Source organism: Erithacus rubecula (genome assembly GCF_903797595.1).
Source record: "Erithacus rubecula genome assembly, chromosome: 18".
In the NCBI taxonomy this organism is placed as follows: Eukaryota; Metazoa; Chordata; class Aves; order Passeriformes; family Muscicapidae; genus Erithacus; species Erithacus rubecula.
This window is the reverse complement of record NC_136670.1, coordinates 6798343-6811997: the sequence shown is the minus strand read 5'-3', so window position 1 is coordinate 6811997 and position 13655 is coordinate 6798343. Positions and strand designations below refer to the sequence as shown.

At 52.0% G+C, this 13655-nt stretch overlaps 1 protein-coding gene across 3 annotated transcripts in view; it reads right to left on the bottom strand.

Annotated features, from left to right (window-relative positions):
• The window catches only part of CDH22 (cadherin 22), a 75245-nt gene that overhangs the window by 20769 nt on the left and 40821 nt on the right, over window positions 1-13655 (bottom strand). For all 3 annotated transcript variants that reach the window (XM_079321832.1, XM_079321834.1, XM_079321833.1), the window contains exons 5-7: window positions 7050-7217; window positions 6085-6272; window positions 4991-5244 (exon numbers count right to left, since the gene is read on the bottom strand). In XM_079321832.1, the coding sequence (XP_079177958.1) occupies window positions 4991-5244; window positions 6085-6272; window positions 7050-7217 (610 nt within the window). The remainder of the gene's footprint in view (window positions 1-4990; window positions 5245-6084; window positions 6273-7049; window positions 7218-13655) is intronic.

Here is a 13655-nt window from a genome sequence, read left to right as displayed (position 1 = left end):
TGGCAGCAGAGCTTTTACAGGCACACAGCCAACTCCAAAAGGGACAGTGACACTGTCTTGGCATGTACTGCAGCCTCTCATCCACTCTCTGCTCACTCATTGCAAAAGAAAAGGAGATGTATGGCCACTCTGAATTGTACAAATCAGTCCAATGTTCTGCTGGAAAGAGGAACAGAAACTGAGATGACAACACCTAATACCTTTCCAATAGCATAACTAATTCTGTATTACTGCTTCCATTGTTCTCCCACATCACCTGACCTTGAACACGTCCTGCTTTCCACTCCACTTTTTCATGCTGTTAAGTTCAAGATGGTACTTCACCCTCCCCATGGCTTCCCTGCCTCTCAGATAAGCACATGACCTGTTTAGATCACACTTCTGTCATTGCTGCATAAACAGAGACACCTGCAAAAAAATTCACACAGAAAAACCCAGTTAGTGATGGGAGACACCTCCAAGCCTGGACACATCTGACAGGGCTGCCTGCCCAGCCAGAAGGCAGGAGGATGGCAGGGAGTGTTCAGGGTAATGCCACTGGGAATCTGTTTTTAGGCTTCTCATTGCTTTGCTGCTCAGGTTGTCTTCTGCCCCTTCTGAATGGTCTGTTCAGGACATGCTGCCTGCACCCCATGGCCAGGCACACACCAAATCATAACTCTGACCCCTGTGTCACCAGTGCTACAGAGAACTGCCACCTTCTAGTTCTGCCCCGGGGAAGGAGGCAGAGCTCAGCACTGCCTTGGCAGGGCTGACCCTGCTGCCACTCCCAGTGGCTGTGCAGGTGCCAGTCCAGGTGGGTCTGCAGCTCTCTGCAGGTGCCAAAGGCCACGGATGCTCTGCAGCACTCAGCTGGCATGGGAGCTGGGGACTGGGAGGGTGGCACAGGGGTGTCCATCCAGCCCTGAAAGCCACAGCCATAACCTGCTCAGAGCTGCAGACCCTACAACAGGCCTCACCTTCCAACAGCTTCCATCTCACCCCATGCTAAAGTGAGCAGTGCTTCGCTGTGCTCACTCACATACTTCTGCACAACCTTCACCACCAGCCTCTCCACCTCTACTCCAGCTTCATCTTCACCCATCCCACTGAAGTCAAACAGTGCTTCTCACCTGGGAAGAGGCAGCATTTAATCCCTGGTGCTCCAGGTACTCAGAGACAGGACCTATGCTCATCTCTCCTGCAGCTGGCTGGAGCTGTCCCCAGCTCTGATTGGGATGCAGACCTTGTACTCCATTTCCCTCTCTTCCTGCTGGCACTGCCTGTTGGTTTGGATGTTACAAGTGACTGTTTAATTTCAACAGCTTTCTCAGTGCTCATCTTTCCCATGAATGCATTTCTCAAGCAGTTTGTTTCACTTTTCCCCTGAACACAACAAGAAGCACATTTTATGCCATGTGTTTTGCTAATAGGAGCTTTTCAAACACTGTATGAAAAGCTTTCTGTTGTGTTTGTTTTTTCCTCCTCTCCCTTTTGTATTGAAGCAGGTTGTAGTTCTTGCTGTGCTGTTGGAGTCTATAAAATGCCTATGTCCAACACGTGTCTCCAGATTTTGTGAATGCTAAACAAGAATATCTCTGAGAACCTTAAATCCCAAGCAACATCTTCCCAGTGCTGATAAAGCCTGGAATGCACACAATCAGAGCACAGGCTCCCACTGCAGAGAGAGAAACAAAAGGCTCTCATACAAACAGCCTCACACACACAGACAGTCTATCACTGTATTACTTCATACAATGGCTCAGCTGAGAAAAACTGCACTACACCCAGAAAACACACAGCTAAAGCCAAAAAGCCAACTGGAAACTAATTTTTTTTTCTGAAAAGGAACAATTCCAGCCTTTGACAGGCAAAAAACCAAGGATGGACTAAAATAAAAAGAACTGGACTTTTAGGAGGGGATTTCCCACACTGGTGCCACAGAAGGTTCTGTGCCCCACAGAGGGTTCATACTGCAGCTTGGCCATGCTGAGCTCAGCACAGCTCCCTGCTCATGCACTGGTGCCACTGGGAGTGTGTCCTCCTCTGAGAGATGGGAGAGTGATCTCCAGGTGCCTCCTCACAGCCAAGGATGCAGCTGCCAGAGGCTCTGCAGCCAAAGTGCAGCTGGAGTGAGGCAGTGATGAGTGCTTCAGGGACACCCCTTCAATCCTCACCTCCTTCTAACAGGTCACTGTGACCCAGTCCAGCTTGTGGGAAGGGATTTGGTCTCAAACCAAGTCTCAGCATCCTGTGGGACACATGGATCACCAAGAGGGCAGGGGAACATCAGGAACGTGCCTCTAGCAGTTGCTTTGGGCATCGCAGCAGGAGTTGCACAGCCTTATTCGTGCTGGCCTGGGGCTGAAAACAAAAAGCCAAGGGCACCTCCCTTCCCATTTGGCTAAAAATACCTCCCAAACCTCATTACTGGCAGCCTGGTGTCAGCAGGACCTGGAAACCCTGACAGAGCTGATTTCTGCTCTGCTGTCTCTGGCAATCCTTGTTCTTTCCTGCCTCAAGGGGAGAGTGCATCTCGACATGACAGAAGTGGTGGCTCTCCCCTACTCACAGGCAGAGCCAACACACAGACCCGAGTCCAGGAGAGCAACCAGTGCAGAAGCACAGCCCTGCCTCTGCTCCCACCTCTGGCAGATGAAGAGCAGCAAGTTAAAGGGATCCACTGAACTGCAGCAACTTCAAAAGGTTCACACCAACTTCAAGGCAACGAGGATCAAATGCTGGTCATGCTGTCAGGACCAGGTGCTCTCTAATATATCAGAGGTGAAGTACAAGTGCTGGCTTCTTGTGACTGTACTTGGAGCAGCACACTTGAAACGAGAGGTGCCTTGCTGCTGTCTCCTGCTGACAGGTTAGTGTCACATCCCAGTGCTGCAGGGTGCTGCCATTAATGTCTGTGCTCTGCTTTGAAGCTGTTAACTGCTGCCTACGCAGCAAAGTATTTTATTAAATTACCTGGCTAGCCAGAGGACAGGGAAGCAGCAGAGATCCAACTGTACCTTCCTCCTGCATTGGTGCTGCATCAGCACCACCAACATCAACCTGCAGCTCCACTTGGTAATGTTAAAATGTCTGTGAAGGCTCACCCTGCTGCACTGCCACTGCTCCTGACAGCAGGGACTGCCAGCACCGAGGGAGCAAAGGGATGGACCAAGTCCCACAGGGCAGCATGGGGACACAGGATGAGCTACCTGCCTGGGGACAGCCAGAGGCAGGACATGTATTTGAATGCATCAAGCCTGACAAGGGAGAACACATGGCAATTCCCAAGCTGCAGCAGATGCTTGGGAGTCCTGTTGGCTGAGTTCTTGTGTCTGAGCACGAGGCATTGCCTTGCCAGCACTGAGCTCACTGTAGGAGAGACTCCCAAAGCAAAGTTTGGGCACTCAACATCTCATTCCTGCCCAGTACTTGAATCTGCTTCTCTCTGGTCCAAGTCTCCACCGCCTTTTGTGCAGCATTAGGAGCCTCCCTCCACTGCTTTCTTCTGGTCTGTCTGCAAACAATGCAGCAAGCTCCACAGGGAAGCAGCACAAAGAAGAAGAAAAAACAGGAATAAGAATAGTTCTGTCCCCAAGGTCCCTTTTCTGCAATTACAGATCAGAAAATAAAATCTATGTTCTGCAGCACTGCTATAAACAGTCAAGTGAAAAAGCACATGCATACACGTGCACACACACAGGTATGTGGACACATCACTCTCCTGAAAGGTGTGTGCTGACTAGGGGCAACAAAGAAAGAAATCAGACATGGAGGCTGACTGGAGAGTCACAGGACAAGTGAGCAGAGGTATGCTGAGAACACATTCAGCAGTCAGCACCCACTACTGCAAGTGGTGCAGAACTCACATACACAGTTCCTGGCACACCAAGTTGATTTATTCACATTCCCCCTGAAGCCAACTTTGAGCATCCAGCTTCGTGACACAGTACTCTCTGTTAGCTACCAGGCATCTGTAGATGGCAGCTTTCCATGTGTAAATTTCTGAGTTTTCTAACCATCACAATCTTTGTTTCTATAAGGATCAAGAGGTCCTCCTCATCCCACCATGAAAAAGAAACCCATGGCTGCACAGCACTGAGCTCAGTGCCCCAAACAGGCACTGGGGGACATCACTGAATGCAACCAAGTGCTGTAAGTGAGCCCCTCTGGCCTGTCCCCCTCCAGCCCACATCCCTGTCCCTGTCCTTCCTGGTCTGCTGCTGCAGGGCTGACTCCCTGCAGAGCTCTCAGTCAGAGCTGCTCCCTGGAAGTGCCTGCAGCCCCGCCGGCACCTGGCACCAGAACACACATTTCAAGGAAATTTTCCACACGCTGAGGATGTTTTCTGAACACCAGATTTCCAACCCAACTGCTCGTGACTCAGGCCAGTTGGCAGGGCCAGAAGGCTGCTTTGTGCCTTAGGTAATAACAATTTAACAAGGTAACAATCTCTTTAGCCACAAATTAAATGGAAATGGGAAATGTCCTGTGCAGATAAGCTGCTGCCTGGATTATGTCCCCTGCCCAAATATAAACTCCTCTGATCTTTGATCCTGTGCACATATGCACGCACACACAGCCGGGCTGTGGCTCTGCACCTCCCAAGCCTCACCTCATTTATCACCCTTCACCACTGTCCTCCTGCCACTCCTGCTGCCTGGCCCGTGTCAGGTACCACTGCAGATACCTTGCTGTCAGCAGCAGAGACATGCAAGCATCACCCAGCCACCTTCCCTGGCTCTCCCTTGCACTCACAGAGCCATCACCTGTCAGTATCACTGCCTGAGACACTGCAGTGCTTGCTCATGCACAGGCTGCCACTCACCTGCCAGCTGCTTGTCCCACGAGACACACGGCCACACACGCACCACCTGACACTTCTGCCTGCACTCCCCCACCTCCTCTGTCCCAGCCATGGCCACATGTCCCCCCAGGCCAGGCGTCCCCTGCAGGTGTCCCTGTCCACGGCTGGCAGGGGGACAATGTGAGGTTCATTCGGCTGCTTTACCGGACAGGGTGGTTGGCTGTGTCCGGGTCCAGGGCAGTGACCACCCCCACGACAGATCCAACATGTGCATCCTCCTGCACCTCCATCAGGTTGGAGGGGGGCCGGAACTCGGGGGGCTCATCGACGTCCAGCACTGAGACCCGCACGATGGTCTGGTCCCGGAAGGTGCCCAGGTCCACGAACCGCGGGTCCACGAACTTGTTGAGGGCCTCCACCACCACAGTGTGCACTTTTTTTGACTCGTAGTCAAGAGGCTGAGACAAGGGAAGAGGGTAAGGCACAGGCAGCCCAAGGAGCCCCTCTGCTGCCCCTTGCTTCACCAGAGACATCGGAGCAGCACTAGAGCCACTAAAGCCACCCGCTCCCAAGCAGTGCCTTTGTAGCAGCCTGGGGGCTTCTGCTTTGCCCTCCTGCCAGCAGCACCCACACCAAAGAGGCAGAAGGAAGCAGAAACCTCCAGCCTACTCCCCTCGGGGCCCCCAGCAGGGTGCCCAGGCTGTGAGCAGCCAGGATTCACTGGGAAGACAGCACAGTGTGTGCTGCACATGAGCGAGTTTTCATCATTCATCACCCCACTCTCATTTCTACAGGGGAGGCAAGCTGCATACAGTGGCCTTGAAGAACAATCATTCTTTCCTGCCTGCACCAAGTATTTGCTTGATTGTTTTTGCCACCAAAAGCAGATACAGTTAAAGTGCTGCTGGTCAGGTACAGGAATTAGGTGGGCATTTTTCTCCTCTAACAGCTGCTATCAATAACAGCTCTAAGCATTCCTCTCTGTAGTCCTATGCATGGTGTCTCCTCTGCAGAGCTCACTGCTTCACTGCCACCCCTAAGCCACCCTGGGGGACAGCAGCAGGCACTCTGTGCTGCTCCTTTTCAGCCTTTCCTCCCAGACACAGCCCTGTGTTTTGCCACGCAGGCAGAGCAGAGACAGGTCTCTCCCTGCATCAGCAGGCACAAAAACGCAACTGCTACTGATGGAGCAGCATATGCAGAGCATTTTCTTCAACTCAGATGCAAGAGCAGCAGTCCCCAAAGGAAAGGATGCTCCTAGGGACCTGTGTCCTTCTTACTCAATCAACACTTCTCACCTTCTGTACTGTGATGACAGCCTCCTGGGTATTGCTGTCCGTGGTGACTTTGAACATCTCCACCCCTTCCTCATCCTTCACTTGATATGTCATGTCCGTGTTCTCCCCGACGTCAGAGTCCTCTGCCTTCACCCTCCCGATGGCAGTGCCCACGGGGGCCGTTTCAACAATGCTGAACTGATACATCTCTGGAGGAGAAATGGGCACCAGGGTCACTGCTTCTGCCTTTGAACCACCCCCAGCCTTCACAGACTTCCCTGGGGCACCTTTGGGCTGGGAGGGCTGCTCACAGCCCAGAACGCCCCAACAGGAGCAGTAAATACATCAGCCAAAACCAAGGGGAAGATAATTGGGGAGCATTGACATGCCAGGTGCTGTGTGAAGCAAGGGCTGATTTCTCTGCGTGGACACTGCCCTGCAATCAATGCTCTCTGATTCCTTGCAAAGATTCCTTCGCAATTTCTGATTTCCAGGAGATGCAACCCAAGAGATGAGCCTCCTCCAGCTGCAGCCCCTTCCCTGTCCTGCCAGCCTGGAGCTGCCAGGACACAGCTGGAGTGCACTGCAGAGCCTCAAAGCAGGAGCACCCTGCACCTTCTTTGGGGAGGGTCCCAGAGCAGACCCAGCACCAGCCACAGCCCATTAGCAGCAGGCTGGGAAGCAGAGCTGTGCTGTGACACGGCTGCTGCCCCTGAGCACTGGGGCAAGGCTGTGACAAGCTCTCACACAGCAGCCAGGAGGGGCCAGCAGCCAAACTCCCAGGTGGAGCAGCATGGTGGACCTTGCTGGCTTCCAGCTGCTTGGAAAGGGCTGGCCCTGCTCTCCTACCACACAAGCCATGCTTGCTTCCAGGGCCTGGCACCCAGTGGGACACATTTACACCCATGCCAGGAGTGTGTGTGCCACACACACTGCCCCATCCCACGCCCCGGTCCCGCTCAGTGCCCAGCCCCAGCAGGACTCACTCTGAGGGAAGCGTGGCGGGTTGTCGTTGACGTCGGTGACCACGATGGTGACGGTGGTGGAGCCGGACAGGCCGCCCAGCTGCCCCGCCATGTCCGTGGCTCGGATCACCACCTCGTAGCGGTCCTGGGTCTCGCGGTCCAGGTCTGCCACGGCTGTGCGGATCACACCTGCAGACAGCACAGGCAGCTCTCACAGCAGCTGAGCCTGCAAGGGCTCACTGCACATTCCTCGGGACAAGATCCAGACCTAAGCAGGATCGGCTGCATCTCCCTCTTCACACGGGGCAGATGCTCCAGTGTTTCACCAGCCCTCAGGACCCACTCTGGTGTGCCCACAGAATCATCTGTGGTGTCAGACACAGCACTTGCACAGCAGAAGGGACTGTCACCTCCCTTGGCTGCTGGGACACTGTCCCCAGCCACAGCCCTGGTGCAGCCTGTGCCACAGGAACACACTGCTGGCCTCAAACAGCATCTGCTGAGCCCCTTTGAAAGAGGCCATGTGAGCAAAAGCCAGCTAAGGGGAGAGAAGGGCACTGGGGAGAACAAGAAGCCCAGGGGATTGTCAGCCAGCCAGAAACATCCCAAAAATCCTCCTGAAGCCCAGGAATGGCCACAGGCTCAACCTGCTCCCAGCAAGTCTCCTCATGAAGCGTGAAAGAGTCCCAAGTGCTGCTTGTCCTTTGGGCTACTTGCAGCTCCCACTGGGCTAAACCCTGGCACGGAGGAGGTTTGTGCTTTTCTCCAGGGTGACCTGTAGATGGGTGAAAGATCTATGGGGGTCAGAGGATTGGTGAGGGCAGCAGTCATGGGAAGAGAGGACTCATCCTCACCCCCACCCAAATGTGGGGGCTGTGCTGGGGCCAGCCTCAAGGTCTGCTCTGTAAAAACCCAGGCTGAGTCACAAAACCCCTCTGGCACAGATCTGCAACATCCCACTTATCCTGATCTGCTGAGCAGGAGCCAGGCTTGCTGCAGCACCCCTTACACAACAGGGGTGCCCTTGCCCAGGCTCCATCTCCCAGGTGCCATGGCCTGGGCACATCTAGGAGAGACCTGTGTGATTTGGAGAATTGGGGAGGGGGGGTAGCACATTTCTAAAAATCTGTCTGCACAAAACCCCTCATTTTCAAGCGTCCTTCTAAGTTAAGGAGCCCAGAGACGACAAAGCACATGCTCTGTGTCAGAGAATGCACTGGAGCTTAACAAAATGAACGGTGTGGTAGTACTTCTTACCAAAGTAAGTCTCTTAAAAGCAGTGTTTATAGGTCTCCAGTACTCATCTGGGATTGGGGAAATGACCAGGACTAAAATAGAAAGGAATGTAAAACAAGAAACAAACAGCAATGAAAGCCTGAAACCTCTATGAATGGCAGAAATTACCAGTCACCCACGACTGTCTCATTTAAATGGAAACAAAGGGAAGAAAAATTTTGAGGATGAAAGAAAGAAAGAAAGAATGGACTCTGCCCTGAGGTGGCACCAGAGTCAGGAAGGAAGGAGGGTCATTAGCAGTACATTCCAGTCCCACTGCACCAGCAGCACCCCATAACAGACAGCAATCAGCTTAAAATCCCCTCCAGCTCGGTTTTCTAACATTCCCACAGATTTAGACATTGGTTTATGTTTTTGTAAATCCTCTCTCTTCCAGCGTTTTCTGTTTAACTATCAGCTTTACCTCCTCCTACTGTGAACTGCAAATTCATCTCTGCTTTGTTTCACCAGTAATCCTGCCTGGTGCTAGGGACAATACTGGAGGAGGCTGCTGGAATGGGTCTGCAGTGAGGGGTCTGACAGAGGGAACAGGAGCTCCCTTCTTGCTGAGCAAACAGTAGAGCATCATCCAGTGGTGTGAGCACCTTGCAATCCATTTGCTGATGTGCAGCACATCGAGAAGGGGTAAAGCACTGAAGCTCCAAGTCACCAAGAGCACAGCAGAGGGGGAGCTGAGCAGGCTGCAAGGAGCCAGCACACGGCCACTGGGATAGATCCCAAGGCTACCTGGTGTCTGCACTCCACAGCCAGCAGGTTTCCAGTTCCTCCATCCTGTGTCCAGAGTGGTCTTGTGTACCTCCAGACAAGGGCTCACTCCATGGAGCCACTGCTGCTGTGGCCCAAGGCAGCCAGAAATGCCACTGAGCTGGGAGGATGAAATTTCTCCCCCTCGCCCTTTGCATGACATTACAGGTGCAGCAGGACTGGTAAAACTGCTCAGGAGACATTTATCACTCCTTCCTTTCTGAAACTAGCAATTATTCTAATGATTAGCATTGTTAGGATTTATTATAAAGACATAACCACCATTTCAGATCGTTGCCATTCTCCAGCTCGTATGGATAGGCACAATTATCATCCAGCTTCCCTTGTCCTTCTGTCACTTCAGGTTCTGCAATTACCTGGACTCTCCTGCCTTCAGCCCCATGGATAAGGGAGCAGGTGATTATCCTGTGATGGGGCCCAGGGTCTGCCCTGACCCCCTCATTCATGCTGGCTCTGCTCAGAGGAAGCTATTCAGCAAGGAGCCCCACTCCACCTCACACAGAGAGGCAGAGGGGATGCAGGAAAGAGGGCAGGACGTGTCTGTGAGCATCCATCCCAGCAAGGATGGCACCTCCCACCTGGCCAGCCCTGCACAGACACCCAGGGCTCAGGGACCAGCCCCAGCTGCTCGTGCTGACAGCCTCTCCTGCCACTGTGTGAATACAAAACCTTTTTTTCTGGGCAAGCACTATCTCATTGAAATTTAAGCAATTCTGTTAATTAACAGGGTCTGAAGCATTTTATAATGAAAATGATTCATGTCAGCACAATAGTGATGAATTGGGATGAGAGGGAAAAAGCTCATGCATTCACCAAGGCTGTAATGACTTAACTGAGCTGCTCGTAATGATATAGCTCATAATACACCATGCAAGGTGGGGGGAAAGTGCTCAGGCACTTCCCAGAACACCTCCAAGGTCACTTGTCCCAACAGGGAGCAAGTCCAGGCTGTTTGGCACATGCAGAACAGGGCAAATGCCCCCAGCCAGCTCCTGTTCTTCCAGCAGCACAAGGCAGACACAATCTCTGCCTGTGGCAGAGGTGGAGCCTGATCAGAAACTCCCTCTCATGGTGTTGTGTGTCCAGTCCATCCTGGAAGAGTGGGGATCTGCTGCAGACAAACTGCCAGACCTCCAGGACCCCCATCAGGATTGTCACTGGGATGCTATTCCCAAATTGCCACAGGCCACCAGCCCAAGAGCCAGGCTGGTTTTGTCCTCTAGGCGAAGGTACCACTCACCATTTGCTAATGGCCATGGCAAATCAGGGTCTCCACACATGCTCCATGTCCATGTGGCACTGAGGGCCCTGCATTAAACATCATCAGCAGCAAACCTACATGGTCCCATCTTCCAGAGCCAAAACAGACTCTGCTCCCAAAACCAGAGCCCCAGGGATTCTGCAAAGAAGCTGCAAGGGATGGAGACAGACCTTCCTCAAGGCTGTACAGAGAGCACAGAAAAGCCATTGCTATCATCCCCCAAGATTCACCTTCTTTCCAGCTGGAAAAACTGACAAACTTTGTCTTTCCCAGACGCTGCTAACAAAGCAAGAACAACCTCGAGCTCAGACTTGTCTCCCTTGCTCTTGTCAGTATCTGTTATAGCTGAATAATGTGGACACATGGTGGCATACCCTCTGGTACAAGGCACATGTGGCTTTCCAGCATGATCCAGATTAATCAGTATAATTACCAGGCAAGGGGACACTTAGAGCATCACATAAATACCACTGAATCTGCTCCAACCACAGACTCTCTTCGGGTGATAAAAACAAAGCAGGACAAAGCACTCAGCAGGTAACTGCCTTCCAGGAATCCCATCATTATGGGCTTTGCTCTGCTCTCAGGTACTTCTAGGTCAGATGTCCACATCCTCAGAGACTGCCTGGACAAGGGGAGGAGGAGCAAGCCACAAAGTCATGGAGCAACAAACAGAAACCTATCCTAAGGAGGTTCCTGATCCATCTACAGCTCAAAGCAGGCAGTCTTCAAAGGCAGATGAGATTACCCTGGGCCATAAAGAGTCAAGTTTTTAGTATCTCTAGGGATGAAAGTGCCACCATCATGGTGACAAGCTTTGTCTTCCTGCCATTTGGATCTTTTTACTGTTCATTCCTGAGAAGAATCTGGGTCTGTCTCCTCTATCCCTCTCCTCTTTAGCTGGATAAAACAGATTAATTTCTGCCAGCAGCCTGGTCAGTTAGATCAAACCCATCTCTGCCTCAGGCCTGGAATGGCAAGGCTGCCAAACAGACTGCAGATTCCTCACCTGTGCCCTCACCTGCCTGCAGGGACACAGAAATACCAATATACCTGCCAATACATGAGTCCTGCTGGAAGCACACACCCTGGAGGAGGTCAGCCCTTGCAGAAGAGGTCCTGGCCCCAAGAACCAGCACTTCAGACACCCTCCAGCCCCCCTCCTGTCCTTCAGCTCAGCACAATTTGGGAAGCAGAAGCTAAAGGTGCTCTGAGTGAAGTATGAGGCACAAGGGGTCAGGAGGTTCATGGAGCACCTAACAAGGGCTTGCTCCAGGCTGCAATCAGCCATGCAGAGACAGCACACTCACCCTTCCTTTGCACCTTCTTTTAGCAGCTAAGCCCCTCATCACTTAACATTAATTCCCCTGGCACATTAGTGATACACTCCAATTTCCTCAAGATGACCAAACATACAATTTGGTCCCAAATCAGCTGAAATTCCTGCACCAGTCTCAGAAAAGGGCTGTTAATGTTCAATCTCACTAACAAGAGGAATCCCCTCAAATAAATGTGGCTTTTCTGCAGTCTCTTGTGCCTTACACTCAGACTGCCTTGTGCCTGTGCACAGCTCTGGTGGACAAGGGACAGGGATGGGGCACAGACTGCACAATTCCTGGGCACACAGGAGCACACACATACTGATACACTGCGTTTCTAGGCACCAAGGAGCATTTTAAAAAAACTGGCAAGAGCAGCAGAGAAACGTGTTCTGCCTCCCATCACCACACCACACAGACCATCAGCCCAGCTCAGAGTGCAGCAGGCTCCCAGCTCCTCTCCCAGCCCAGACCAGGGCAGGTCTGTCTCCAAACATAGCAAGGCTGGCAGGTAGGGATGAAACAATTAAATAACCATCAGCTTCATCCCAGCAGGCCAGTATCTCCATTCCCCCCAGCATTAAAAACTCCAAGCCCTTACCAGCTCAGTCTTTAAATCAGGACACAGGCTTTAGAACTCTGGAGCTGGTTTAAGTCATCACAAATGCCAGACTGCATTTCAAATACCTTCTGACTTCTTCTGCCTTTTTCCTGCATTCAGCAGAGTGACAGATTTGAAGAACACCCTCTTCCTTACGGTAAAAAGCCAGGTTCCCATGCACAGCCCCAAACTGACAAGCTGGCTTTTAAGGAAAGCACAAAACATTATGAAATCTATGGTGTTACACGCTCTGGTTGTTCTATAGCACTCAATATCCCTACAAAGGGATGAACAAGACTGCTGGAAACAGGGGCACCAGGCTGTGGGTGTTGAGCAGTTTCAGGCTCCCTCCCAAGGAAGGCTGTGTGCAAGGGATCACAGGCAGCACAGTCTCCAGCCCAGGGATAAGAAAGGGCACTGCAAAGGACACAGGAACAGACACGAGCAAACAGGCAGAGCTGCCTGCCAAAAGAGAGATTTGCCCCTATAAAGGTGAATAATCTGCAGTGGTACAGAGAATGCAGGGTGATATAAAGCAGCATGAAAACACAGCCTCTGGATTTAAATGCACAGATTTATCCTCTCATGTAAATGCACTGAGAGTGCCCACACTCAGGTGCACATCATATTGGAAAAGCATAAAGCTTGAAAGATCTTGGTGAGGATGAGATTCCTGGAACTGGAACAGGAGCTGCCACTAAACCTCCCACCCTGTGTAACTCTGGGTAGAGATGGGCTCGTGTCCCAGCAGCAGTGAGGGGGACTTTGCTGTCAGATTAGAGCCTCACCCAGAGCCAACAGCCAGCAGAGCAGCAGGAGAGGCTGTTTGGCACTGGAGCAGCAGGGCAGAGCTGTGTGCTGGTGAGAGCACAGCCTCCTCAGCAGATCAGGGCAGCCACAGCACGGGCACTGCTGCTCACGTGCTGCAAGGAGCAAAGATTGCCTGCACCCTGTCTGAGTGGGGAAAGCAGCACAAAGCTCACAAAGCTTAATGCCTGCAGGCTCTTGCAACAAGCCACGGGGATATTCTTACAGTTGGCAAGAAAACCTTGCCTCAAAAGCTTATGCATACAAAACTTCCCACTCACACGAAAAAAAGCCAGCCTAGGCCTTCAGCACACACAGCTGAAGTTCTTGAGCCTGATTTGGGGTACACAGCACAGGTTTCAGTCTGTGAAACTAATCTCAAAGCATTAGAGTGGTTGGTGTATATGAAAGAAAGAAAAGCTCGTGTGCATCAGCTGTGCTTTCTCTTCACCATCATTCAATTCTGGAATCTTCCTACAGCTTAAATGCCATACTGCTGCTCCCTCTGTTCCAGAGGAGCCATTTAGATGCTTGTCTCCCTCCAAAAAGACCCCAGACGCTGCAGGCATTCAGGGATT